At 49.4% G+C, this 26585-nt stretch overlaps 1 protein-coding gene across 2 annotated transcripts in view; it reads left to right on the top strand.

Annotated features, from left to right (window-relative positions):
• Positions 1–26585, top strand: part of POC1A (POC1 centriolar protein A) — a 75965-nt gene that overhangs the window by 29506 nt on the left and 19874 nt on the right. The window contains exon 10 of one of the 2 annotated variants that reach the window (XM_065884870.1): positions 25702–25845. The exons of the other annotated variant lie outside the window; for it this stretch is intronic. Within the exon in view, the coding sequence (XP_065740942.1) occupies positions 25702–25845 (144 nt within the window). The remainder of the gene's footprint in view (positions 1–25701; positions 25846–26585) is intronic. 2 annotated transcript variants of the gene reach the window in all.

Consider the following 26585-nt stretch of genomic DNA (forward strand, 5'->3'; position numbering starts at 1 on the left):
GCTGCTTAAATCTCTCCCTCCTGGACCTTAGAGGCAGTGTGGCCTCTCCCACACGCGGAAACTGGCCTGAACAACAGGAAGCGGCTTGCCCAAGGTCCCCAGCAAGTCAAGGTTGGCCCAGAATAGAACCAGGAAGCCTCTTAGTCCATCCCGGGGCTTTCTTTGGCTCCAGCAGAGGGCCCTGCCCTGCCCACACCCCATCCTGTGTGTTGGGGCTCCCTCTAGGAACAGGCCAGGTTGGGATTTAAAGCTTTTCTTCCAAGGGTTGCCCTTGGCCCAGAGGTTTTGTTCTCCCACCGCATTTGCTAAGGAGTGGCCGGTTCTCAGCGTTTGGGTTTGTTGGGGGGCGCGGGGAGGGGATGGCTGGGTCGCACGGTGGTGTGCTTGCTGCCATTTCATCTTCCACCTGGAAAGGCATCTTCCAGACTGTGGAGTTGGGATCCTCTGGGGTCCATGCCCACTCCCCGACAGCTTCCCGTCACTTGGGTATTTACGGCGAGCCAGGCCCTGCCGAGGCCTTTACGTGTACTGCCCTGTGTATTCCTTACCTCATTAGGATGAGTGGGTAAAGTTACTGCTCTCATTCACAGAGGAGACACCTGGGGCTTAGTTGCCTGCCTGGTGCCTGGACCTGGGGACCCACCATGCTGGTCCCTCTGAGCAGGGCTGAGTAAGCTAGAAACTGCAGGTGGCAGAGGGCTGCCTGGAAGCTCTTTCCCACCCTGGGGGAGGGCCCTGCCACCTGTCTCTTGGGAATGGTTAGTAATCACCAGCAAGGGGAGAATCCCATGCTCCTTTTCTTGTAACTATTGAGAAAGTAACTTGGACCAGCTGCCTCTTGTCCCTTCAGCCCTAGCTCGGAGACGGGGTGTGGGGCACCCTTGCCTCCCATAGCTGTGGGGCCTGATAATCTAGGATGAAGGATGTGGGGTGGGGAAAGCCAGCAGGACAGGGCAGGGTAGGGCCTGGGTGCTCGAACCATCAGCCAGGCTCAGGAAAACCATTTGTTCCCGTATTCCCCTCAGGCCCTCTGCCCAGTGGGCATCACCACGTGGGGCTCAAATTGGGGAAGGGGTGTGGTCCCAGGTAAAGCACCCACTCTTTGCAAGCCTCCACTCTTTGCAAGCCTCCGTTTCCACGATGGGACCCGAATACACTCATAGGCTCTGAGGACCCCATGTGTGATGTAGGTGACCTCTGCTAACCTATGAAGTGACTTGACTTGTTAATGCTGAAATCATTCTTCGTTTGGGGCTTTTTCCTCATTTGTCTCAGGCCCCTTTGAGACTCTGACGTGACCTATAGGTCCTCCTCCAGACGCACTATGTCCACACACGCATACCACCGGTGTACCCTTTCAGGGGCTGCTCTGATCTCAGGACTCCCAGGTCAAGAGGAGAATTGGGGAGGCTGTTTTGTTTTGTTTTGTTTTATATACGTAACATAAAATTCACCATTTTGCCTATTTTTAAGCATACAATTGAGTGGCATTAAGTACATTCACACTGTTGGGCAACAATCATCACCATCGTACACAGAATTTTTTCGTCTTCCCAAACTGAGACAAGCTAGTCAGTATAGCACGGCTCAGTGGCTAGGTCTTCCCCTGAGTTGGGAAGGCAAGCTGACGAGTATGGTCTCGCCTGTCCTGCACCAGGGCTTCCCTGGTGCCGAGATAGTACTGGTGACCGATTCTGTGGCCGGCTGGGGTGTCTCAGCTCCTCAGGGAGCCCAGGAGCTGTAAGTTCAGGGAGCCCCCACCCGTCTAGCTCTGTCCACATTACCATCCTTCCAGCAACCCAGGGGTTCTCAGCCTCGGCACGTCGATTCTTTGGGCCAGATGAATCTTGGCCCAAAGAAATCCTGTTCATTGTAGGATGTTTAGGAACATCCCACTAGCTGCCGGTAGCATCCCCCGCCCCCAGTTGTGACAGTCACAAATGTCTTCAGACATTGCCAAATGTCTCCTGGGGAGCAGCATTGCTCCCAGTTGAGAATCACTGCAGTAACTCTTGCCTCAGAGTGAGCCCAGAAAGGGGGCTGCTGCAGCAGCAGGAGGAGGGTGGGAATGCGGGCATGGCTGTCATGGTGGGAGGAGCTTAGGGGGGGCACTGAGGACTCTGGAGCCTGTGCTCCTGCTTGATGGGCCAGATCTGGGCTCCCCCACCCGCAGCTGTGGCCCAGGTCTCTCAGCCTGACTTTCTAACACAAGCCCATTTTGTAGAAATGTCGTTTGGCTTATCAAACTGTGGAATCTTCCATGAGTGATGGTAAACAACAAAAAAGACCTTGAGCAACTTGGTTTTCTTCACTACACTTGGAGTGTATTCTTACCCTTCCTGCCTGCGGGCTTCCCGGGCTCTACGGTAGTACCTCGTGAGTGATTTGGTGGCTTGGCTTCTCAGAGAGCCCACGAGCACCACCACCATGCCCAAGGAGCTCTCAAACCTGAAGGCCTCTACCCCTTCAGCTCTGTCTGCACACTGGGTCTCAGATTCTAATGCCGCACGAGTCACTCCTGCACGTTTGGGGATTTTAGGAAGCACATTGGACCAGGTGCTGGATCTTGAATTCTGGACCACATGCCTATTAGAGTTTGGCAGTTTAAAGCCAGAGGGGCAGACCATGGCAAGGGCAGCCCTGTGAGCCTGTGACAGCCCCTGCCCTGGACCCCTGCCCTGACTGTGGCATTCAACTCCCACTCTTGGAATGAAGGCCATCCTTGAGCCCACTCTGAACAGAGAGCTCTGTTCACTGCCGGAGCTATTTTCAACCTCTGGTTGAAATTCACAGCTTATTTTTAGACACATTTCATGTTGAAAAGCAAAAGCCATTTCCCAGCCCTTCAGAATGAGAATAATGGGTTCCATTTTCCCTCTATTCTTGGCTGAGTTGCGATGAGGAGGGATTTCAGGGCTGTGGCTGGGGAGCTTTCTCTCCTTGGAAGCCTGCAGAGGAAGGACTCCAGCCCGTGCACTGGGCTGAGGGTGGGCAGGAAACTCCGTGGTCTGCCCCACGACACGCTGCATGGCTGGAGGAAGGTTGCAAGGTTTCAAGCAGATGAGCCGCCTCCCAGAGGGGCTTGTGTGGGGCCCCGTGAGCTGTCTGTGGCAGGGGCTTGTGCCGGCGTTTTCAAGGGGCTCCTGTTTAGCTCTGTTCCTGCTACAGCCCTCGTCCTCTCGCCCTCTCTGCACTCATCCTCACCGTTCTCACTCCCTCCTGCCGTCTCTGCTTTTTGGTCTGTCCGAGGCTATGGACCACTGTGTCTTGGCTGACCTTGGATTTGGCATGTGCCCCCCAAGTCCCAGCCGCTATAGCTAACTTCTACCTCAACCACAGAAGCGTCGTAAAACCATTTTTAATAGCAAAGATGCATCTATTCTGATATAATCTTATTCTTGCCCTCTCTTCAAACATCTGAGAGCCTGCTATGCAATTGAGAAGGAAGGTTGTGCTGGGTGGGGCGGGAGCGGAAGAAGGCCGAATTCTAGGTAATTCAGTAAAACTAAAAAACCACTTCCTGAGTTCTCTGGGCTGGCTGCCCTCCAGTTCAGAGAACCTTGAGGTCTAGGGCCGAGGGCTTTTCTCCACTCACCTCAAATGGGGAGATGCCAGGTCCTCCTTTGGGAGATTTCACGAGGTGGTACGTGCCAAGCAGGCACTTGGAACCGTGCCCGGCATGTGGCAAGTGCTCACCAAGCTTTAGCTATTTTTAAAATGTTCCTTTTCCTTCCTCTGTCCAACAGAGCTAGGCGAGTCCCCTGCCCGGGCAGGGAACTTAATGTGCTCCAAACCTGCTGCGGTGAGGGACAGCAGGCGGGGGTGGGGGCCCTTCTGACTGGGTCACATTTGAGCTTGACTCCGCTCAGCAGACTGTCCCTGTGAGGTCCACTGTGGCTTCTGGACTCTTGCGGGCATCAGTTGTGCTTCCTGATGAGTAGCCCAAGTCCTCTCTGCTCACAGACACAAAAGCAAGTCCATGAGGTGGGTGGAAACAAGCCTCTTTTCCCCCCCTCACCCCCTGCTCCTCAGGGTGTGCTGCCCAGGACCCCCTGAGCCTCAGTGCTAGGACTGTCCCCAGGAAGAGGAGGCCAGGTTAGCCGAGGATATCTGGTCCAAGGCCTCAGCCTTCCCTGAGGATGGCTTGTTTCTTCTTCCTAGTTTCTCTGGTTCTGAAGGGGGAGCCCCAGACACCCCCTGTGTCCCCCTTCAGCTCCCACATTTCCATTTTGGGGTGCTATACAGAGTGGGCTTGACTTAGGGATTCTTGGGCCCTGATCCCTGGCGCAGAGAGTCTTGGCACTGGATCTTGCCCCACTCTGAGGATCTGGGAGTCCCAGGTGGCGTTTGCTCAAGATCTGGGTTCTCATGCAGGCACCTGGACTGAGAAGTCATTGGGTCAGGTTTGGGGAAGGGACCCGTTTCCACCTGCCTCATAGATTTGCTTTCTTGCTTGGGAACTTGGATGACTTGGGTCTTTTACTGAGAACACACATTTCTGGCTGGCATTTGCTTTTCGTAGTGAGGAGAAGTGTGGGTTGGTAGATGGGGCATTGTGAACCCCAAGTGTCTTAGAGGGGAGCCTCTCATTTCTCCACTTGAGGCCAGTTCTGGCTCTGAGTTCTCCAAGCTGTTGCAAGGGGCTCTTGGCAGCAGATCCTCAGTCAGAGGATGCCAGGCACACAGGCATCTTGGAAAAGTGTTGGTTTCATGGGACCCAGACTCCTAACACGTCGGCTGACCTTGCCTTGGGCTCGGGGCATCTGTGGGGGTCGAGATTTGCCTCTTAATGTGCTGGGGGCTCTCTGCTGCACCCCCTGGCTGAATAGCTGGCCTTCCACAGTCTCCTTCATCCATGTGAGCGAGAGCCTGGTGAGGAGCACAGGAAAGCAGATGCTCCCTGGCCCCTCCCAGTACCTTCTTGCCTGGTTTGGCCATTGTTGGGCCTGGCAGGGCCTGGGCCTTGGGGGCTGACTTAGGAACAGTGGGGACTTTGTTTTCATGTTTCCTGGGACTTAGTGGATGACTCCCACGGGAAAATTCATTCCTGCCCGCTGTGCTGCCCAGAGGAGAGACCTGAGCCCAAAGGTCACCTGCTGGTGAGTGGCCCAGGTACCAATCAAGCCTGTGCCCTTGGGTCTCAGCCCTTTTGTTAGCAAAAGTAAGAGACCCTAAAAAAAACAACAAAAAAAGTAAGAGACCCTAGACTGGAAACGATCAAGAGGTATTCTCCCCATTTCTCAGTGGGCATCCTAGCCTCCTCAGCCCCTGGAACAGACATGCAAGCCCAGCACAGGACAGACCCTGGTGACTCAGAAACAGCTCTTCATCACTTTTGTGTTTGTGCACTTGTGTTGAGTCCTGGCAGCACCACCTTGGGGCCTCTGGTGTCTGCATGCCCCTCACCCTTGGTGAAATTTGACTCCCCGTTGCTGGTCCCCATTATTCCCCCCACTAAGACCCCGAGGTTCCTGTTCTGTGAGGTGTCTCCAGATCACCTGGAATGGCCTGGGGCTGGGCACAGTACAGGGGAACAATAAGAGACCTGGCTGGCCAGGTGCTTCCCGTGGTGAGGACAGCAATCTTACGAGGATGGCTGTACTGGAGAGGATTCTCGGGCAGCCCTACTAGGGAGGTGGATGATGCTGGAAACTTCTGGCTCTGGGAGCCACTTTAAGAGCTCGGCTGACAGTATTGGCCCTGTATCCTGTTCCAAGCTGAGGCTGGGGCCTGGCTGGATGTGGCACATCTCTCCTGTAACCTCAGACAGGTCATCTGGATTCTCTGTATCGTGATTTCTCCCCCCAGAGTACATTACTTCTCTGGGCATTTTCCATTTTACCGGCTCACTCTGCAAAAGACCATCCTGCAGGGGTGACGGGAGGGCAGGGCAGGGCAGCCGCCGCAGCCTTTGCTGACCCTGGGTGATAGAGGTGCTCAGACAGATGCCTCACTCCACACTCAGATTGCATTTTCCCCACCTTTACCTGAATGGAAGTCATGGAAAGTGCTCTAGGTTTCTTAGTTTCCATGGGAAGACAGAGGAGACTAGAAATATAGAAGATTCAATATTTGTCACCAAACTGCGATATTTAAAGAAAGTTTCCTGCTTGAAAGAGAGCACCCTTGGACAGTAGCTGATGGGTAACGTGGCTGTGCATAGTCGAGGAGCACCAGATATTCGACGCCCCTAGCAGAGGGGCTTCCTGGGCCCAGGGATCAGAGTGAGGGGCTGAGCCCTCCCCGCTGACCTGTTGTATCCAGTACTGGGAGGCAGGAGGGACGCCCTCTTCTTTCCTTCCAGAGGCTACAACTGACTTACTGGGAGGTGGGTCAGGGCTGCTACAAGGCACATGTTATATAATTACTGTGTTTACAAGAAGGGAGGGGTTGCCTTTGACAAGCACGAGAACAATGTTTGCAGAAACGCATCAGGCAGAGTTACTGGGCTTCCTGGCAGTGGAGTGAGGAGACAGGCCTTTTAACATTTGACGTTGATTGCAGCAAGCCTCTTGCAGTGGTTCTCAAACTTTAGTGTGCATCAGAATCACCCTAAGGGCTTGTTAAAATTCAGCTTGCCCCATCCCCAGAGTGTCTGATTCAGTAAGGAATTTACATTCCTAACAAATTTCTAGGTGACGCTGATGCTGCTGGTTGGTTGGAAAACAGTCTAGCCGATTGACACCCTGGCATCGCGGGCAGGGAGGTGGCTGGAAAGAGTGGAAAGAGAGAGTGAGTCTCTGTCCTTCTTAGCAATTTCTATGGCTCACGGGGCTACAGCTTGGGAGAGGCACCTGGAGAATTGGTGTCCCTTCAGCCCAGTTTGGAGCATTGTAGTCTTCCTCCTTCCAGAAGAGGAAGAGCGGTGTGATTGGTTCTGATCTTGGTGCGGTGTTCAAAGAAATCCCAGTGCTGCCCTTTAGGCTCTTTAGACCTAAAGGCACTCTTTAAACCCACTGAGCTCTGTTTACAACTGGGCAGGCAGATGTGTGGTTTTATTCCCAGCCGAGGACATCAGTTAGAGGATGGGACCCAGGGCAGCCCTCCGTGGGCCTCCGCCGGGCCTGTCATCCTCTCTCAGCTCCTATCCTGGCCATTAGTGCTGCTGCATCAGTTCAGTCATCAGTGCTTGAATCCATGTTCTCCAGGCCACCTGCCTCCTGCATTGTCCTTAGTGTCCACCTCTTACCCTGCAGATGGGCGTGCCTAGGTCACCTCCCATCCTCCAGAGTCTGCTGGGTCTTTAGGGAAGCTGGCAGGTGAGTCTCTGACACCTGAGCTTGAGACGGCCTGGGTGCTTGTGGCCCAACGTTTTAACCCCCAGGTGGAGGTCTTCTTTGTAGAGCCTTTTGGGGAAGTGCCTCCAGGTAGCGAGAGCGGGAACAAGCCCTGAAACAACGATGACAGCAGTGGCACCAAGAGGATGGGGCTGTGGGATGGGGCAGTAACTGAACTCCCTTCTCTGATCTGCCCTTTTGAGGGGCTGATGGTAGTTTCCCGCCACTGGAAAATTCCCATCCCTTTCACAAGGCCCCTATCCAGAGGAGAATGGCACAATTCTTAGGAAGGAAGGCCTATGAATGACTTAAACCAACAGGGGACGTAGTCTCAGAAATCCAGGGCAAGATGTATTAAGCTAGTCACAGTGTGGAACCCAGACAAAGCCTGGACGCCCTTGTGTCCAGCTCTGCATGCATCGGGACACACCCGGTGTGTGAACCTGTTCGCTCACACACACCTGTGAGAGCTCTCATCCCTTTCAAGGGACTCAGAGCTGTTTTGGGTTTCCTTTCCCCCTGGCAGCCAAAGCATGGGTTCAAGGTCAGTGGAGATTCCACAGTTGCACATGGGGAATCGAGCCCAAATCACAGGACAGTGGGGTCCTGACATTGTGGTGCTTTACTACAAGGCACACACAGCCCTGGGCAGGGCACACCGCATGCCTCAGAGTGCCTTTGTTTCAGCCCTGGGGCCACTGCAGTGATGCTACCATTTTGGTGACAGCGATGATAAACATCCACAGCCTGGTTAGGCCACGCTGACAAGTCCCCTCTCCACAGAGAGCCAGCAGAGGCCATGCATGCGAAGTAGAGAGGGTGGCATCTGAGAGCTAGCTAGCCTGCCTGCCTGCCTGCCTGCCTGCCTGCCTCCCTCCCTCCCTCCCTCCCTCCCTCCCTCCCTCCCTCTCTCTCTTCCTTCCATGCTGCTTTCAAACCTAGAAACCTGAAAATGGAAGAAATGAGCCACAGGTGGAAATAGACCCAGTTGCTTAAATCTGACCGTGATTCTTTGGCTCCACCCCTTTGTTCCCCAGCAGAGCCGTGCTCCTCCTTTTAGTCTCTTTGCAGATGGCACCTCCTCCGTGCAGCCTTCCTAGGAAGGACAGCAGCTTGTGAAATCTTCCTGGTCCACCTACCCAGAGCGCTGTGCTTGGTGGAGCAGCCCCTCTCTGCCACGGTCAGTTTTTCACAGGCCGAACTTGTTGCCCTGGAGGCCCGGGACCTTGGTCTCCGTGTGGTGCCCAACATGTATCTGTACACCTGAGCAGGATGTTCAGGAAATCAGAGTTCAGTGGACACATCCTGCTGTCTGTGGGCAGCGTGGGTTGAGTGTGTGAGGCTAGAGGCAGGCTCTGGCGCTTTCCTTTTGCCGTGTTTGATGGTCCCAGGCTAAATGAAGGAAACCACTTTCTCACCTGGTTTGTCAGTTTGGGGGCAGGTGGCAAGGGGTGGTGTGGGCAGTGGAGGGTGGGAGAATCTACATGTCTGGACTAGAAGTTTTAGTCCTTCTTTTCATTTTCAATGGAAAAAATCCCTTTTCAGCTTGTATTTTCCAGATTGGATGGCAGTGTTGCCCATGTGGTGTAAGGGTGTTGGATAATGTGTGTGTTTATGTTCTCATTGGTTACCATGGAAAAAATCAGAATAGATGGTTTCCATGGAGATTATCTTAAAATTAGTTTCTTTGAAGGTCCGGACATTGCTGCAGGGTTCACTGAATGCTCTTGGTACCATCGGGGCTTTCTCTGTGGCAGGGCCAAAAGCTGGTCTGAACGTTTGTGGATTCAGCCTAATTTGCCACCAGAGTGGGGGTGATCCTGTGCCTCACCTTCCTCCTGGGGTCCCGCTTGCCTGGCCTCAGCTCCACAGCTCATTCAAGTAGCCTGGAGCTTTTATTTTTTTACCAACAACAAAAAATACCCTTTGTATTGTGGAAATTTTCAAGCTAGCACAAAAAGTAGAGAGAATAATATAATGAACCACCCCCCCCATGTGTCCTTTACCTAGCTTTAGCATTTTGCCGATCTTATTTTGTTCATCGCCTTCCACCCTTTTTTAGAAGAGTTGGAATATTTTTGTTTAATCCAGATATGTTACCCTAAATAAAGACTTTTCTGGGTTAAATAACTGCAGTGCTCTTATCACATCCAACAAAATTAATATTTCCTTAATACCAGATGCCTAGTCCATGTTCACATTTTTCTGCATTGTGTAAAGAATATTGTTGTGTGCTCTTTGTTCAAATAGGGACATGGGAGCCTTTGAAAGCCCACGTCTCCCCTTCTCACCACGGTCCTGCTACGCGGAGAGGTTGAGCGCTCTTAGCTTAGAGCTGCAGTTGGGCCGGGCCAGGCGGAGCCTTGGGGCTCCACCCTCCCACCCTCCCAAGGGAGAGTTGTGTACTCTGAGCTCCAGGACGCCCTTGTCCCAGCCTGGAGATCTGTCAGCGCAGGTGGGCCAGCTACTGCCAGCTGTCCTGGGGCAGGCGTCCGCTGGGGTGCGCTGTCCCTCTTCACAGCCTGCAGGGGGAGGGAGGGAGAGGGGTGATGTAACCTTGATTCACAACAGCTGTGTGCAACTTCATTTTCCAGGAAAGGGAAGCTGTGAGACACCGGGGTTGGGGTGGGGGGAGGCAGCCTCCCTCAGCTCCTCCCTGGGCAGCACCAGGGTGAGGGCTTTGGCTCATCGGAGGCCCGCCGCCTCTGCGGGGTAGGCAGAGCCGGTCCTGGTTATCTGTCTTGACAGGCTCTGCTCCTGTCCTGAGATGCTGCACAAAATATGAATTGCCGAGTGGTGGGAGTGGTGCCCGGGGATGGTTGGTGCCTCTAACACTCTCCATTGAACTAAGTGCAAGGAGAGTTTAAAATAGCCAGCCTTTGTTCCCGAGGTTTTAAAAATTCAACTCCAGTAGTTACAATGAGCTGTCTTCAAGTGGATCTATAAATAAACTGCTACTGTTCCTCTTTGTCACCGAGAGCTTCGGCGGCTTCCAGAGACGTCGGCTCTGCCGCTCATCTTCATTAGATGCCTCTCATCTGTGGGGCAGCTGCGGCCATCAGCAACCCGGGCTGACACGCAGAGTTTGTAATGACAGCCACACGTTCCCCTTTAAAGAGCCACAGTGCCAAGCCACAGTGCCCCATGATTGACTACACAGGGAAAGATGTAACTTTGCATTGGAGAAACCTGGCAGGGAGGTAAACATCACCACTGACTGAGGTCAGCATCACTGATATATAAGACCTGTCCGTGTGAGCCCTGTGGTGTCATGCATATAGCTTTTGTGGTGCTCTTGTCAAAAATGCATAACCTCACCCCAATTGTGAGAAAACATCAAACAGATCCAAACTGAGGGCCATTTGACAACAAAACTGACCAGTACTCTTCAAAAATGTCAAGGTCATGAAATACAAGGGAAAACTGAGGGGCTGGACAGATCGCAGGAGACTAAGAGAAAACTGAATGCAGTGTGGGATCCTGGATACATCAGGATCCAAGGACATTAATGGGTAAACTGGTGAAGCTCAAATGGAGCCCTTCCTTGGTTTGGTTAATGGAAAGGTCCCAATGTTAATTTCCTGGCATGACCATTGTACTAATGGTTATGTAAGACGTTAACACTGAGGGAGCCTTGGGGAGGGATATATGGAAATTTTCTGTACTATTTTTTGCAACTTTTCTCTAAGTCTAAAATTAGTTCAAAGCAGTTTAATTAAAAAAAAACAAAACACAAACAACAGTCAACACTTAAGCTTTATCAGAAGCCTTGATCTCCCGCCTAGGGTGTCTCAGTTCAGGTGTTTGTGGTGGGGAGGGCAGGTGTTTCTGTCTCAAGGTAGGAGGTAACAACCTGAGCTACTTAGCACCCAGCCTGGAGTGGGCCCTTAGTGACGTGTGTGGAGCTGAACTGAGCAGGAGCCGGCCCTACGGGAAACAGGTCGTGTTCAAAGGGAGTTCTTACAAAGGTATTGGTCGGCAGCATGGGGACCGCAGGGCGGCGTTGTCTGCTTGTGGACGTTGTCATTTCTCAAAATGCTCCGGAGGTGCACCTTCTCCAGGAACTCTGGGCGGACTGGCAGCAGATGCTCTGCAGCATCGCCTCCTCCTGGGGCTTCCCTGGGCTGTGTGGAGGACCCCGCCACTCTGCCCTGCCCTGTTCCTTCTCATCCGTGTCCCTGAGCCCTGGGCTCTGCCTTGCTACCTGTCAGCGTGTTTCTGGCTGTACCAGGTGTGATGACCTGGAGGGCTTCCACCCCTAAAGTCTGGGTTGGTTTTCCTCCACGCTCAGAAGCAGGAGAGCCAGGACCTCCCCTGGGCACAGGAAAGTTCTCGCTGCATGATGGTCTGCTTGCTTTCTCATGGCTGCCACCAGTTTGCAACTGCTTAGCCTTCCTCTCCCCGTTTCGTCCTCCCCCGCTTCTCCCCACAGCTTCCCTCGCGTGTCGTTTCAGTAGGACAGTCCTCCCCTGCCCTACTTTTTTCTCCTGGGGGCATATCTGGACATTGGAATGACTTCCTGTTTCCTGCTTCTCACCAAGGCCGTCCTTTCACGCCTTTGAAACACAGTTAGCTGTATAAGTCAGCCCTCTTGTGTGGGGAGAAATACTTGGAAACCAAGTATTGGAGAGCACGTCTGGGGAGTCAGCAGGAGATGGCTGGGGTTGAGCCCAGGAGTGGCTGACATAGCCCTGGGGGTGGGAGCCTTGGTCTTGCTTTGGGCCTGAGTGAGGAGACGGGGGTTCCGTGGTTTGTGCATTTAACATCTCCCACATGCCAGGGAGGCCTGTGACCCACACAGGTGTAATAGGATGACAGAGGCAGTTGTGGCCCCTGCCTCAGAGGGACCCTCAGGAGAGGACTGTGAGGTGAGAAAGTGGGCCAAGCTGCCTGTGGTCTCGGTGCCTGGACGGCACTGGTTCTGTGTGAGGAGACCTGGGTCAGGCACGTGGATCCCTCATCCTCCAGGTTAGACCCATCCTTTGACCGCTTCACAGTTCTTAGTTCAGAGGACACCCTGTCTGCTTCCCGTTGGTGGGAGCCTGGGGTCACAGGGTGGCTCTTATGCTGAATTGGGATCTGTCATCTTGGAGAGTCTGATTGAGTTCAAAGGAAGCTGTCCAGCCCCATCCCCCTGAGCCTCTTGGCTCACTGTCCTTGGGAGCCTGGTGTGGGGAACACATGGAGGCACCCTGCACATTCATACTCTAGACAAAAGCCAGCAGCGGTAACCAAGCCCCGCACACATACTTGGGCTGGCTTGGAAGAACATTGGCAAGATTGCCAAACAATTAGATGATTTTAAGAAACTAGAATTCCTCTTGGGTTCAAGGCTATGTTTAGAACCAGAAGTTTCCTCTCTTGTTGGACTCCAGGCCGGAACCCTAAATTATAGGACAGACAAGGCTGTAGTAGATCTAGTCCACAAATATGTGCGGGGAATACAGTACCAGGTTTCTTTTGAGCTTTGATTTGAGAAAACAGCTGTGTCTATTTCCACTTGAGAAGCTGGCGCTGAGCAGAGCCCAAGTGAGCTCCGCTCTGTCCCCTGCTCTCCTCGCCAGGGCCAGGTTTAGCAGACAGGGAGGCAGGCGAACTGGATGCCTGTTAACTTTCCATGAGGCAAATTGTCAAAGCCAAAGGCCTGAGGTGAAAACCAAGGAACGTCTGTGTCTGTGAATCTGCACCCTTGCTTAGCAGACTATGTGATGAGCAGTTCGATGAAAGATTAAGTTGAAAAGATTCAACCATGGTGTGTGTGTCTGTCCATTTCTTCGTTTTGTACTCAGGGTCTATACTAGGAGGGTAACTGGTGAGACAGTCCAGATCTTGGGCCTGGGTCACCTCTGGCTCCCCTCTGGCCAGACCCAAGCCTTGGACCAGTTAGTTCCTAGATACTTTTGTCTGTTACAGAGTTTTAGTTTCTGGAGCAGGCTGGGCAGGGGGCAAGGTCCAGTGTTAGAGACTAAAAGAGAAGGAGAAATTTCCATCTTAAGCAGGTGTTAATAATTGACCACCCCGCCCAACTAGAGGGGGGCATTCTGTCAAGTCAGCTCATGACATCTTTATGGTAGAACTGCAGCCATTCCTGGCTTCTGGCCAGGTGTATGTAGACCTCACTTGCTCATGACTGTCAAACTGTGTATGGACCCCTAAGCCGCTGAGACCTGAAGTTCCATAGACTGGGCAGCTGCTGCTTGGAAAACCTTGCTTGAGACATCTGCTAACAACTGGGGAGTCACTGAAATGTGACTCTGACCTTCTGCATTTGGGAACCGTCATCCCCAGACCAATGGTGGACCTCACGGGCCTGACCCGCGGTCTTTAGCCTTGGGTTTTGCCCACTGGTAATGTCCTGCGGCGAGGCAGTGATTTTCACCTTGAGTGCAGAGTGGCAATGATGGGTAGTGTCAAGTGCAGTGTCATGTGATGGGCCTGTTGGGCCAGTGTCAAAATCCTAGGGGCATTTTGGTTGTAACTGCATCTTTTTCTTTTTTAAGTCAGATTTATTAGTACACAAATAGTAACATTCACCATTTTAAAAAGTTTTGACAATCGTGTAATCACCACCATGATCATGTTATAGAATATTTCCATCGTCCCTCCAAATTTCCTTGTGCTTCTTTGTAGTCAATCCAGTCCCTCCACCTCCAGCTCCAGGCAACTACGAGTCTTTTTTCTGCATTTTTCAGAGTTTGATATAATTGAAATCGTATAGTTATATGTTCTTTTCAGTCTGGTTTCTTTCAGCTTAATTATTTTGAGATTCACCCATGTTGTTACATTTATCAATAGTTCGTTTCTTTTTATTGCTGAGTACTACTCCATCAAATGGATATACAATTTGTTTGTCTGTGAACACTTGGGTTATTTTCAATTTTGGGGCTCTTACAAATAAAGCTGCTGTTAACTTTTACATACATATCTTTCTATGGACATATGCTTCCATTCTTTTTGGGTAAATAGGAGTGGAATGGCTGAGACGTGTAATGGGTATGTGCTTAACCTTTTATGTTACTGTCAAACTGTCTTCCAAAGTGGTTGTTCCATCTTGCATTCTCACCAGCAGTGTATGAGAGTTCAAGTTTCTCCACCTCCTCCCCAGCACTTGGGATGGTCAGTCTTTTTAACTCTAAAGCATTGTAATAGGTGTATAAGTGATATCTCGTGGTGATTTTAACTTGCATTTTCCTGATGACTGAGGATGTAGAACATTTTTTTACGTTTGTTTGTCATCTTTATATGTTCTTTGGTGAAGTGTCTTCAAATCTTTTGCCTGTTCTTTAAATTAGTTGTCTTATTGAATTATGAAAGTTCTTAGGTGTTCTGGATACAAGTTCTTTACCAGATATGTGACTTGCAAATATTTTCTCCCAGTCTGTGGTTTGTGTTTTCATTTTCTTAACAGTGTCTTTCAAAGAGCAGAAGTTTTGAAGTTTGATGAAGTTCATTGTATTGGCTTTTTCTTTTACGGATCATACTTTGGCTGTCATATCTAAGAAATCTACCTATCCCAAGGTCACAAAGATGTTCTCCTATGTTTTAGAAGAAAAATTCATACCAGTATTATAGTTTTAGGTTTTACATTTAGGTCTAGGAATCATTTTTGAGTTACTTTTTGTATACAGTATGAGACATGTACTGAAACTCATTTTTTCGCATAAGGATTCCAACTTTTCCAGCAATTGTTGAAAATACTATGTTATTTTCTCTCTGGTAAGTGGTGTACCATTTAAAAAAATTAATTGGCCATATACCTGTGTGTATATTTCTGGACTCTATTTGTTCACTGATCTATGTGTCTGTCCTTTCACCAATGCCACACTGTCTTGATTGCTTTAGCTTTAGACTAAGTCATAAAATCAGGTAATGTGAGTCCTCTAGTTTTGTTCTTTTTTTCAAAAATGTTTTGGCTTTTCTAGTTCCTTTGCCTTTCCATATAAATTTTGGAATAAGCTTTTTGATTGCTATAGATGATTTTGGGGAGAACTGGCATCTTAACAACTTTGAGCCTTCAGTACATGAGCATGGTGTATCTCTTCATTGATATTAGTCTTTTCTCATCAGCGTATTTTAGTTTACAGCATACGGATTTTGTACATATGTTGTTTGATTTATATCTAAGCATTTTGTAGTGGGTTGAATAGTGTCGCCCCTGCCAAGAAATATGTCTACATCCTAACCCCCAGAACCTGTGAATGTGACCTTACTTGGTGAAAGCGTCTTTGCCGATGTGCTTAAGTTAAGGATCTTGAGATTAGATCATCTTGTACTATTAGGTTGGCCCTAAATCCAGTGATAGGCGTCCTTATAAGAGACACACTGGGAAGAGAAGGCCATGTGAAGATGGAAGCAGAGGGTGGAGTTACGCAGCCATAAGCCAAGGAATTCTGGAGCCACCAGAAGCTGGAAGAGGCAAGAAAGGAATTCTTAGTGCCTCCAGAGGGAGTGAGGCCCTTTTGATATCTTAATTTCAGACTTTCAGCCTCCAGAACTCTGAGAGAATAAATTTCTGTTATTTTAAGCCACCAAATGTGACAGTTTTTTTTTAGAACAGCCATAGGAAACTGATAACACATTTCATGTTTTTTGGTGCTATTGAAAAGATAATGGCCAAAAATTTTTGGAAAATGATGAAAGGCATCAAACCACAGATCCAAGAAGCTCAGAGAAATGACAAGCAGGCTGAAGAACAAAAACAAAACAGAACCCTACACAAATTATATTCAAGCTTCTGAAACCAAAGATTAAGAGAAATTCTTAAAGGTAGATAAAGAAAGGAGACATTATATACAGAGGATCAAAGGTAAGAATTACAGAACTATTCTCATAAAACTGCACAGGCTGGAAGACATGGAAGTAACATTTTTAAAGTATCCAAAGAAAAAACTGTCAACCCAGAATTCTATATGCAGAAAAAAAATCTTTTAAAAATGGAGAGATAAAGACCCCCCCCCCTTTTTTGTTTCCAGACAAACCAAAGCTGAGAGAATTCATTACCAGTAAAGTTGTACTATAAGAAATGTCTCTTTTCTCTTTCTTCTCCTTCTGGGATTTCAGTCACACATGTATTAGATAATTTGATATTGTCCCACAGTTTACAGGTAGTCTGTTCTGTTTTGTTTTTCCCCTATTATGTTTCAGTTTAAGGAATTGGTCTGTCTTCAAGGTCATTGGTTTCTTTTCCTCAGTTGAGCTGAGCCTACTCTTGGACTGGCCAAGAAGATCGTTCAGGTTTTTCCAAAACCTCTTCCCAAACGAACATTTTGGCCAACCCAGTAGTAGCCCAACAAAGTCATTCTTCATATCTGGTATTGGGTTTCTTATTTCTAGCATTTCCACTGACTCTTTCTTATAATTTCTACCTCTCTGCTGAAATTCTCCAGCTGTTCATGCATGTTGTCCACATTTTCCAGTAAAATCTTTAACATATTAATCATAATTATTTTTTCTCCATCTGATAGTGCCCACATCTAGGTCATCTGAATCTAATTCTGCTGATTGCTTTGTCTCTTGACAGTGGGGGTTTTTTTTCCTTGCCTTTTTGAGTGTCTCATAAGTTTTTATTGAATGCCAGACATCATGTTCAGAATAGCAGAGACTGGGGTAAATAGTCAGTCTTATCAGGAGTTGATACCTTGTACTTAGGGTGAGGTCTGGGTGTTGGAGGATTTTTCTCAGTGTTCCTGCTCCACCCCCAGCTTTCAGCCTACCCTGGGGTCCTGCCCCTCAGAGAATGTCTGTGTCCATGGTCTTGTCCCTCCCCCAGCAGTAGACTGCCGTTGCTTGTTACCTGGTGCTTGCTAGCTTTGTTGGAGGAATTCTCTGCTGTCCTGGGCCAGTTTCAGTCTTAGGCCCTGTGTCCCTGGGTCTCAGAAGTAGGGCATTCTCACCTAGAAACAAATGACAGATGGAGACATGACGACCCAAAACCCATGGGATGCAGCAAAAGCAGTTCTAAGAGGGGAGCTTATAGCAATATAATCCTACCTTAAGAAACAGGAAACATCTCGAATAAACAACCTAACCTTGCACCTAAAGCAATTAGAGAAAGAAGAACAAAAAAACCCCAAAGTTAGCAGAAGGAAAGAAATCATAAAAATCAGATCAGAAATAAATAAAAAAGAAATGAAGGAAATGATAGTAAATATCAATAAAACTAAAAGCTGGTTCTTTGAGAAGATAAACAAAATTGATAAACCATTAGCCAGACTCATCAAGAAAAAATGAGAAGACTCAAATCAATAGAATTCGAAATGCAAAAGGAGAAGTAACAACTGACACTGCAGAAATACAAAAGATCATGAGAGATTACTACAAGCAACTCTATGCCAATAAAATGGACAACCTAGAAGAAATGGACAAATTCTTAGAAATGCACAACCTGCCAAGACTGAATCAGGAAGAAATAGAAAATATGAACAGACCAATCACAAGCACTGAAATTGAAACTGTGATTAAAAATCGTCCAACAAACAAAAGCCCAGGACCAGATGGCTTCACAGGCGAATTCTATCAAACATTTAGAGAAGAGCTAACACCTGTCCTTCTCAAACTCTTCCAAAATATAGCAGAGGGAGGACCTCTCCCAAACTCATTCTACGAGGCCACCATCACCTTGATACCAAAACCAGACAAGGATGTAACAAAGAAAGAAAACTACAGGCCAATATCACTGATGAACATAGATGCAAAAATCCTCAACAAAATACTAGCAAACAGAATCCAACAGCACATTAAAAGGATCATGCACCAGGATCAAGTGGGGTTTATTCCAGGAATGCAAGGATTCTTCAATATACGCAAATCAATCAGCGTGATACACCATATTAACAAATTGAAGGAGAAAAACCATATGATCATCTCAATAGATGCAGAGAAAGCTTTTGACAAAATTCAACACCCATTTATGATAAAAACCCTCCAGAAAGTAGGCATAGAGGGAACTTTCCTCAACATAATAAAGGCCATATATGACAAACCCACAGCCAACATCGTCCTCAATAGTGAAAAACTGAAAGCATTTCCACTAAGATCAGGAAGAAGACAAGGTTGCCCACTCTCACCACTCTTATTCAACATAATTTTGGAAGTTTTAGCCACAGCAATCAGAGAAGAAAAGGAAATAAAAGGAATCCAAATTGGAAAAGAAGAAGTAAAGCTGTCACTGTTTGCAGATGACATGATACTATACATAGAGAATCCTAAAGATGCTACCAGAAAACTACTAGAGCTAATCAATGAATTTGGTAAAGTAGCAGGATATAAAATTAATGCACAGAAATCTCTCGCATTCCTATACACTAATGATGAAAAATCTGAAAGTGAAATCAAGAAAACACTCCCATTTACCATTGCAACAAAAAGAATAAAATATCTAGGAATAAACCTACCTAAGGAGACAAAAGACCTGTATGCAGAAAATTATAAGACACTGATGAAAAAAATTAAAGATGATACAAATAGATGGAGAGATATACCATGTTCTTGGATTGGAAGAATCAACATTGTGAAAATGACTCTACTACCCAAAGCAATCTACAGATTCAATGCAATCCCTATCAAACTACCACTGGCATTTTTCACAGAACTAGAACAAAAAATTTCACAATTTGTATGGAAACACAAAAGACTCCGAATAGCCAAAGCAATCTTGAGAACGAAAAACAGAGCTGGAGGAATCAGGCTCCCTGACTTCAGACTATAGTACAAAGCTACAGTAATCAAGACAGTAAGGTACTGGCACAAAAACAGAAAGATAGATCAATGGAACAGGATAGAAAGCCCAGAGATAAACCCATGCACATATGGTTACCTTGTCTTTGATAAAGGAGGCAGGAATGTACAGTGGAGAAAGGACAGCCTCTTCAATAAGTGGTGCTGGGAAAACTGAACAGGTACATGTAAAAGTGTGAGATTAGATCACTCTCTAACACCATACACAAAAATAAGCTCAAAATGGATTAAATACCTAAATGTAAGGCCGGAAACTATCAAACTCTTAGAGGAAAACATAGGCAGAACACTCTATGACATAAATCACAGCAAGATCCTTTTTGACCCACTTCCTAGAGAAATGGAAATAAAAATAAAAACAAACAAATGGGACCTAATGAAACTTCAAAGCTTTTGCACAGCAAAGGAAACCATAAACAAGACGAAAAGACAACCCTCAGAATGGGAGAAAATATTTGCAAAGGAAGCAACTGACAAAGGATTAATCTCCAAAATTTATAAGCAGCTCATGCAGCTCAATAACAAAAAAACAAACAACCCAATCCAAAAATGGGCAGAAGACCTAAATAGACATTTCTCCAAAGGAGATATACAGACTGCCAACAAACACATGAAAGAATGCTCAGCATCATTAATCATTAGAGAAATGCAAATCAAAACTACAATGAGGTATCACCTCACACCAGTCAGAATGGCCATCATCAAAAAACCTACACGCAATAAATGCTGCAGAGGGTGTGGAGAAAAGGGAACCCTCTTGCACTGCTGGTGGGAATGTGAATTGGTACAGCCACTATGGAGAACAGTATGGAGGTTCCTTAAAAAACTACAAATAGAACTACCATATGACCCAGCAATCCCACTACTGGGCATATACCCTGAGAAAACCATAATTCAAAAAGAGTCATGTACCAAAATGTTCTTTGCAGCTCTATTTACAATAGCCCGGAGATGGAAACAACCTAAGTGTCCATCATCGGATGAATGGCTAAAGAAGATGTGGCACATATATATAATGGAATATTACTCAGCCATAAAAAGAAACAAAATTGAGCTATTTGTAATGAGGTGGATAGACCTAGAGTCTGTCATACAGAGTGAAGTAAGTCAGAAAGAGAAAGACAAATGCCATATGCTAACACATATATATGGAATTTAAGGGGAAAAAATGTCATGAAGAACCTAGGGGTAAGACAGGAATAAAGACACAGAACTACTAGAGAATGGACTTGAGGATATGGGGAGCGGGATAAGTTGTGACAAAGTGAGAGAGTGGTATGGACATATATACACTACCAAACGTAAGGTAGGTAACTAGTGGGAAGCAGCTGCATAGCACAGGGAGATCAGCTCGGTGCTTTGTGACCGCCTGGAGGGTTGGGATAGGGAGGGTGGGAGGGAGGGAGACGCAAGAGGGAAGAGATATGGGAACATATGTATATATATAACTGATTCACTTTGTTATGAAGCAGAAACTAACATACCATTGTAAAGCAATTATACTCCAATAAAGATGTTAAAAAAAAAAAAAAAAGAAGTAGGTCATTCTCAGTAGTCCTGCCCCTCCCTCAGCCTTTGAATACCTCGATGATCTCCACTCAGGATGGTTTCCTGCCTCTCCCACAAGGGAAGAGGGGCTTTCATCTCTTTTTGCTCTTCCCCCAGTAGCTTAAGGATTTTGTTCTGTAGGCAAGAAGGGTCTTGGCAGGGCTTCGTGCCTTTTCTGTGTCTACTCCCCTCCTCCAGGCCTGCACCCTCAAGGATGTTTTTCTTCCCCCACCCGGTCTTTCTCATGAATGCCCAGCGGAGGTCTGTGGAGAAGACCCTGTGAGCAGGTACAAACTCCCCTTGTATCTGTGGCTCCCAGGCGTTCTTCATTCTCACCCTGGCCACTCTCAGCCTCTGCAACTTGTTAACATGCATAACTCAGTTCTTCTCACCCACGTATGTGGCGGTCAGTGTCCCTTCTTCCCAGGCTTTGCCAGAGGTGAGCCGATGCTCACTTTCTGTTTTCCTTGGAAGAGTCTGCCTTTCCTTAGATTTCAGGCTCTGTGATCTCAGCTCTCTGATTTAAGAAAAGTTAAGATCCCTTTAGATTGTTGCTCTTTTTCTTGTTAGGATAGGATTAATACTTCCCCCAACTTTCTCTACCTTAGGCAGAAGCTTCTTATCCACACCTACATCTTGATGATGAAAAGGTGAGACCATAGGCAATCCAGAGACCAGTCAAGAAGTTATCCCAGATGGATTGATTTCTTGTCACAAGGAAGACCTGCAAGCTCTGCTCTTTTGTTTTTTTTGTTGTTGTTTTTTTAATTTTTTAGAAAGATTTATTTATTCATTTTATATTTTATTATTGCTGCATTGGGTCTTTGTTGCTGCACACGGGCTTTCTCTAGTTGCAGCTAGCAGGGGCTACTCTTCGTTGCAGTGTGTGGGCTTCACATCGCGGTGGCTTCTCTTGTTGCAGAGCACGGGCTCTAGGCGTGTGGGCTTCAGTAGTTGTGGCACGCGGGCTTCAGTAGTTGTGGCTCGCGGGCTTAGTTGCCCCGTGGCATGTGGGATCTTCCCAGACCAGGGCTTGAACCCGTGTCCCCTGCATTGGCAGGCGGATTCTTAACCACTGCGCCACCAGGGAAGTCCTGCTGTTTTGTTTTTTAATGAAAATGTATGGGTTGGTTACCCATGTGTGTGAGTGGCTGAAAGCAAGCACAGATATTTACGCAATTCCTACTGTGCGCAGTGCTGAGCTCATGGTGGCGTATGACAGGCTGGCAGCAACAGAAACTGAGGCAAGTAGATTAAACTACTGTGAGAGCCCGGGATCCCACACCAGGGTGGGGACACCTACAGACCCCAAATGAGATTGCCACGAAGTTAAATAGATTCATCTATTCTGAGTTTGATCATTTTTTTTTCTTTTGATGTTAAGATGTTTATATTTGGTACAAGTGAAAGTTGTCCACTTGGTGTGACTTTCTAGGTATGTGTGTTTGGGTTAATGTTGTAATCTTACTTGTGAGAGAACTAACGAGGACCACCAGGCAGGGCCCCTAGTACTCTTGGATGTGGAACAGACAAAGCACTGATAGGATTTCTCCCCTTAAACACTGCTCCTGTTATCCCGTCACAGCCCTCGCAGTGCGTCTCTTCCTGCTCTTGCCCATCATCTTCTTATCTCTTGCTTTATCGCTTATCTGCTGAGCTCTCGGGGAAATGCCACATCTGCAGAGTGCTGGAGTGCAGGTGAGTGCCTGTGATGGTGTGCGGGGCAGGACTGCTGGCCCCTTGCCTTGGGGAGGTGTCATTTCACAGGAGTGTCACCATGATGGGCTTGGCTCTTTGAGGCATCAAGTGTGTGTGGAGGGCCTGCTCTGTGTTCAGCTCTGTGCCAGGCAGGCATTCCAGGGCAGGTGGGGTGGGGGAATGACACAAAAAGTGTTAGAGCCAGGAGCCAGGAGCCTCCACAAGGATGGAAGAGAGGAGCTGGGGGTGTGGAAGCAAATCCGCAGGCCATGTCACCTGTCAGAGGCTGCTTTCTGTCAGGAAATGCCTGTACTTTGGGTTCAGATCCCAGCCATCATTTCTTGTATTAGACCAAGTGATTTAACCTCCCTGAGCCTGCTTCCCCATCTGAAAATTAAGGTTAGTAATGCCTGCTGTGAGGGGTCATTGTAGGGAGTAAATGAAGTGACGTATAAAATGCTGACACATGGGTGGCAAGTAAATCACAGCGATAGCCATCTTTACGTGCGGTGTGTCAAGTGCTGTAATGTCTTCTGGTAAGAGCGGACAAGGTTGCAGAGAAGGGCTGTGTCCTGGTGAAGGTAAGAGCAGGAGCGAATGCTGTGGCTGGAGGAATAGCCCAGGGCAGGCAGAACCCTGGACTTGTGAGCAAGGCTGGAGGCTGGGTACCTTCTGACAGTCACTTGCTGTCTGAGCCTCAGGTTCCTGCAGCCCTCTCTTCCAGAGGCCACCTCCCTGGCTTGGGCTTGTGGCTGCGGTCCTCAGTACTCTTGCAGCTGGCTGGGCTTGGGCTCAGAAGGAGGGTTCCTGTTGGTAAAATCAGCGGCGCTCACCCCCCCACCCCTGCTTCCAGAGACTCGACTCGGCACTGTCCATTTCTGGGCCGCTCTGCAGAAACACTCCGAATTTCCATCCCCTCCTTCCCAGGCAGCAGGCAGCGCCCGTCTGGCTGTCAGGACAGACGGCTGCCAGGTTCCCACCCTCCCTCTGGTGCCCTTTCCTGAGGGAGCCAGGGGGACTCAGTGTCCAGAGGAAGAGCGTGCACGTCTGGAAGGGGGTCCTTTGGAAGCAGTAGGCACTGGCTTCTCAAGAGAGGCCTGTGGGTGATTTGCAGATAAGTGCCTCTCACAGCCCAGCCCTTGGAAGGGCAGGCCCAGTCATCACCCCCATTTTATAGAAGATGAGGAAGTGGAGGCCCAGAGGGATGAAACCTCTTGCCTAGGGCCGCCTAGCTGGTCAGTGGTAGAGCTCAGATATCGACCATGGCCTGTCTGAGTCACTGCTCTTCCCTGCTGCACTCTGCTTTGTCTCCCGACAGCACTGCCTGGGTCTGGGGGCTGCTGCGGTGAGGTGAAGGCCAGTCAGGGCTTCTGGAACATTTCCTTTTGGGATGGGCTTTGAGAGCTGAAGTGTATCGATTCCTGGAGGACTGGAAGAGCCTAGCCCCGGTGGGCCGGGGTCTTACAAAATGGCCACAGTGCCGCAAGCAGACAGGCCGACGGTGGGCATGTGGACATGGCCCTGCTCCTGCTTTCAAGAATCCTCCTCAGGCTTGTGTCTCACATTCAATTTCTCTTTAACCACCAGGGCCTGCATTTTTCCAAGTTCAAATCGACATGCACTTGAGAGTTTGTTATCTATGAGATTAGAACACTTTCCTAATAAAGGAAAATGTGCAGGTAGGGTCCACGTGCTAAACTGCCCTTCTATGATGGTTGGGAATCCTCTTCCGGGCTGATTCTTCTCAAGGACTCTGAGACCTGCCCAGGTGAACATGTCCAGGGCAGAGCATCTTCCTGGGGCTAGGCCACTGGATTTATCCAAAAGGTGGGCCAACTCAGAGGAGATGCAAGCCGGCTGCCAGTGGCAGGTGTGAGGCATCCTAGGTGAGACCCAGTCATAGCCAGTATTCTCCAGTGGCTGTGGCATTGAGGGGTGGAGGAGTGCTGGGTGGAGTACCCTGGCTCTGTGGTGTATGGGGAGTTGACAAGCTTTGAGCCTAGTGATGCCCTGGGTTTAGAGGGGAGAGGAGCGATGAGTGCAGGCAGAAGACAGGAATAGGGGACACAGGCACATGGGCAGGTGGCAGGCCCTGTGGGTGGTGTGGCATTGATTCATCCCACTCATGTGTCCTGGCCCTGGAGACGCAGTGGCTGGAGGAACAGGGCAGGGATGGGGCAGGCCCAGGTGCGGAGCACAGAGGAGCTTCTGATTGGGCATGGGGGGTTGCAAGGTGAGTGGAGGACAGGATGCTCGGAGCAGGGGGGAGAAAGGGTAGATGAGGGGCCCTGGGAGCTGGGCACGGGAGCACTGAGGTGGGAGCGGAGCTGCGGAAGGAGGCAGGCAGGAGCAGGGTGCCCCGTCCAGGGGGTTGAATTTTCTCCCAGTGCCGATAGAGAGCCCTGGATGACTGGCAAAGCCAGGGAATGATGTGGTAACATTTGGAATGTCCATCAGTGAGGCTGTGGTTGAAAACACTGAGCCCCAAGTGTGGCTGCATTTATGGGTTACTGGGGTTTGGGGGCTGGCCGAGAGTGTCGGCCTCACTGAGCGTGTCATTCCCACTGGGGGGCGAGTCCACAGAGGAACTGTAGGTTCCTGAGCATCTGACCACCGTGTCCTTGGGAGGCTCCCGGCACTCTGCCCTGCTGAACACGTGCACGATGCTTCTGGGGTCAGGAGAAGCCTTTGTCTGTGTGCAGAGCAGTGCCTGACTTTTGGGGGACACGCATTGGACTGGAATGAGCCCCCTTAGGAAATCACTTGCCCTCAGTGGTGATGGAGGAGGAGTAGGATGGCTTCTGCATTTGGGAACTGAGGATCTTAGGCAGAAATACCAAGTCCCTCATGTTCCTGGAGTCTTGTCTGAAGCAGCCTGGGGCGCCTGTCCTGTGGAGTCTGACTCCCGCCAGCCATCAGGCCAGGACGTTCACGTAGAATCTGTTTTCCCAGGGGATCTGGCCAGGGCAGGGTTGGAACCTCTCGCTGGTTCTGGGCCATCCCCATTCCCGGGGTGGGGAATTGACCTTGAGCTAACCAGGAGGAAGGGTGACTTCAGAGCCAGGCTGGGCTTCAGGGGTCCCGCACTCTGACAGGCCTAGTGGAGGGCATGCCGTGTGAAGAGCTGGCAGCCCCCGGTCTCTCTGAGGGCCTCCAAGAGCCCAACTGCACATCCCTCCCAGGCCCCTGCAGCCCGGACTGCCAGGTGCTTTGATTCCACTCCTCACTCATGGCCTCTGCTCAGAAAGGGGGGTTGGAAGGGAGCGCGCAAGCCCGGATGTGGGAGTCCCGCCACACCGCCATTGCTCACCAACATTTGGAACTCATCTTCTCGAGTTTGCTGGTGGTTTTCCACTTGATCCTTCAAGGAGCTCTTCCTCTCGGTGTTTCCTCAAGCACTGACTCAAGACTAAGGGGTTCTCTTTCCTTTCATTGTCTTTAGCCAGAAGTGGATTCCCCTGTCCCGCCAGGCAGGGGCAGGAGTCAGGAGTCGATGCAGAGCCAGCCCCAAGAGCCCGTCAGCATTCCCCAGACACTGACCAGCACGCTGGAGCACATTGTAGGCCAGCTGGACGTCCTCACCCAGGTAGGCCGTGACGTGAATTCACCCCATCGTCTGCACTTGGCCTGGCATTTGGACCATTTGAAGTTGGCCAGCGAGTGCTGGTTTGTTTGTTTTAATCTGTCAAAACTTTTAGTATTTCGTCTTTTTTTTTTTTTTCTCTCCTTAACCACATCACCGTCATCACACCCAGCAAGGTTAACGATAATTCCTCAATACCATCCAGTATACTCAGGGGTCACTTTTAACGGGTTCAGGACGCACAGAGGGAGAAAGAACTAGGTAAGGACCGAGGGGATGCGGGCGGCACATTAAAGAGCCGAGGCGACATCGCTCACGGCTGTGGCCGTGGATCGGGTGCCCAGCTCCCTGGGCCTCCCCATTCCTGCTGTCATTAACTGCGCCAGGCCAGGTCGAGGCCTGCTTGGAGCCGCGAGCTCCTTGCCTCCTGGCTCCCAGGCGGCGACCCCAGCAGGCCCAGTGCAGCTGAACAACCCACCGTCCCTAGACACCGGCGAGTTCCTGGAGGGGAAACGATTGACACAGCTGCCTGCACTGCGCCCCCAGCCCTCCCCCGCGGTACCTGCGTCTCCCGGCAGGGCTGGGAGCTGCAACTGGCTCCCGAGCCCGGCCCTCCCGGGTCCCCCACAACCTGCTCTTCCTGATGCCTGTTCCCGCACCGAGCTCTCAGCACCACAACCTCCGGTTGCTGGGTTTTTAAAAAATAATAACGTACCTATTTTCCAGCCCAAATTAATGAAATA

This window comes from Phocoena phocoena, chromosome 10 (genome assembly GCF_963924675.1).
Source record: "Phocoena phocoena chromosome 10, mPhoPho1.1, whole genome shotgun sequence".
In the NCBI taxonomy this organism is placed as follows: domain Eukaryota; kingdom Metazoa; phylum Chordata; class Mammalia; order Artiodactyla; family Phocoenidae; genus Phocoena; species Phocoena phocoena.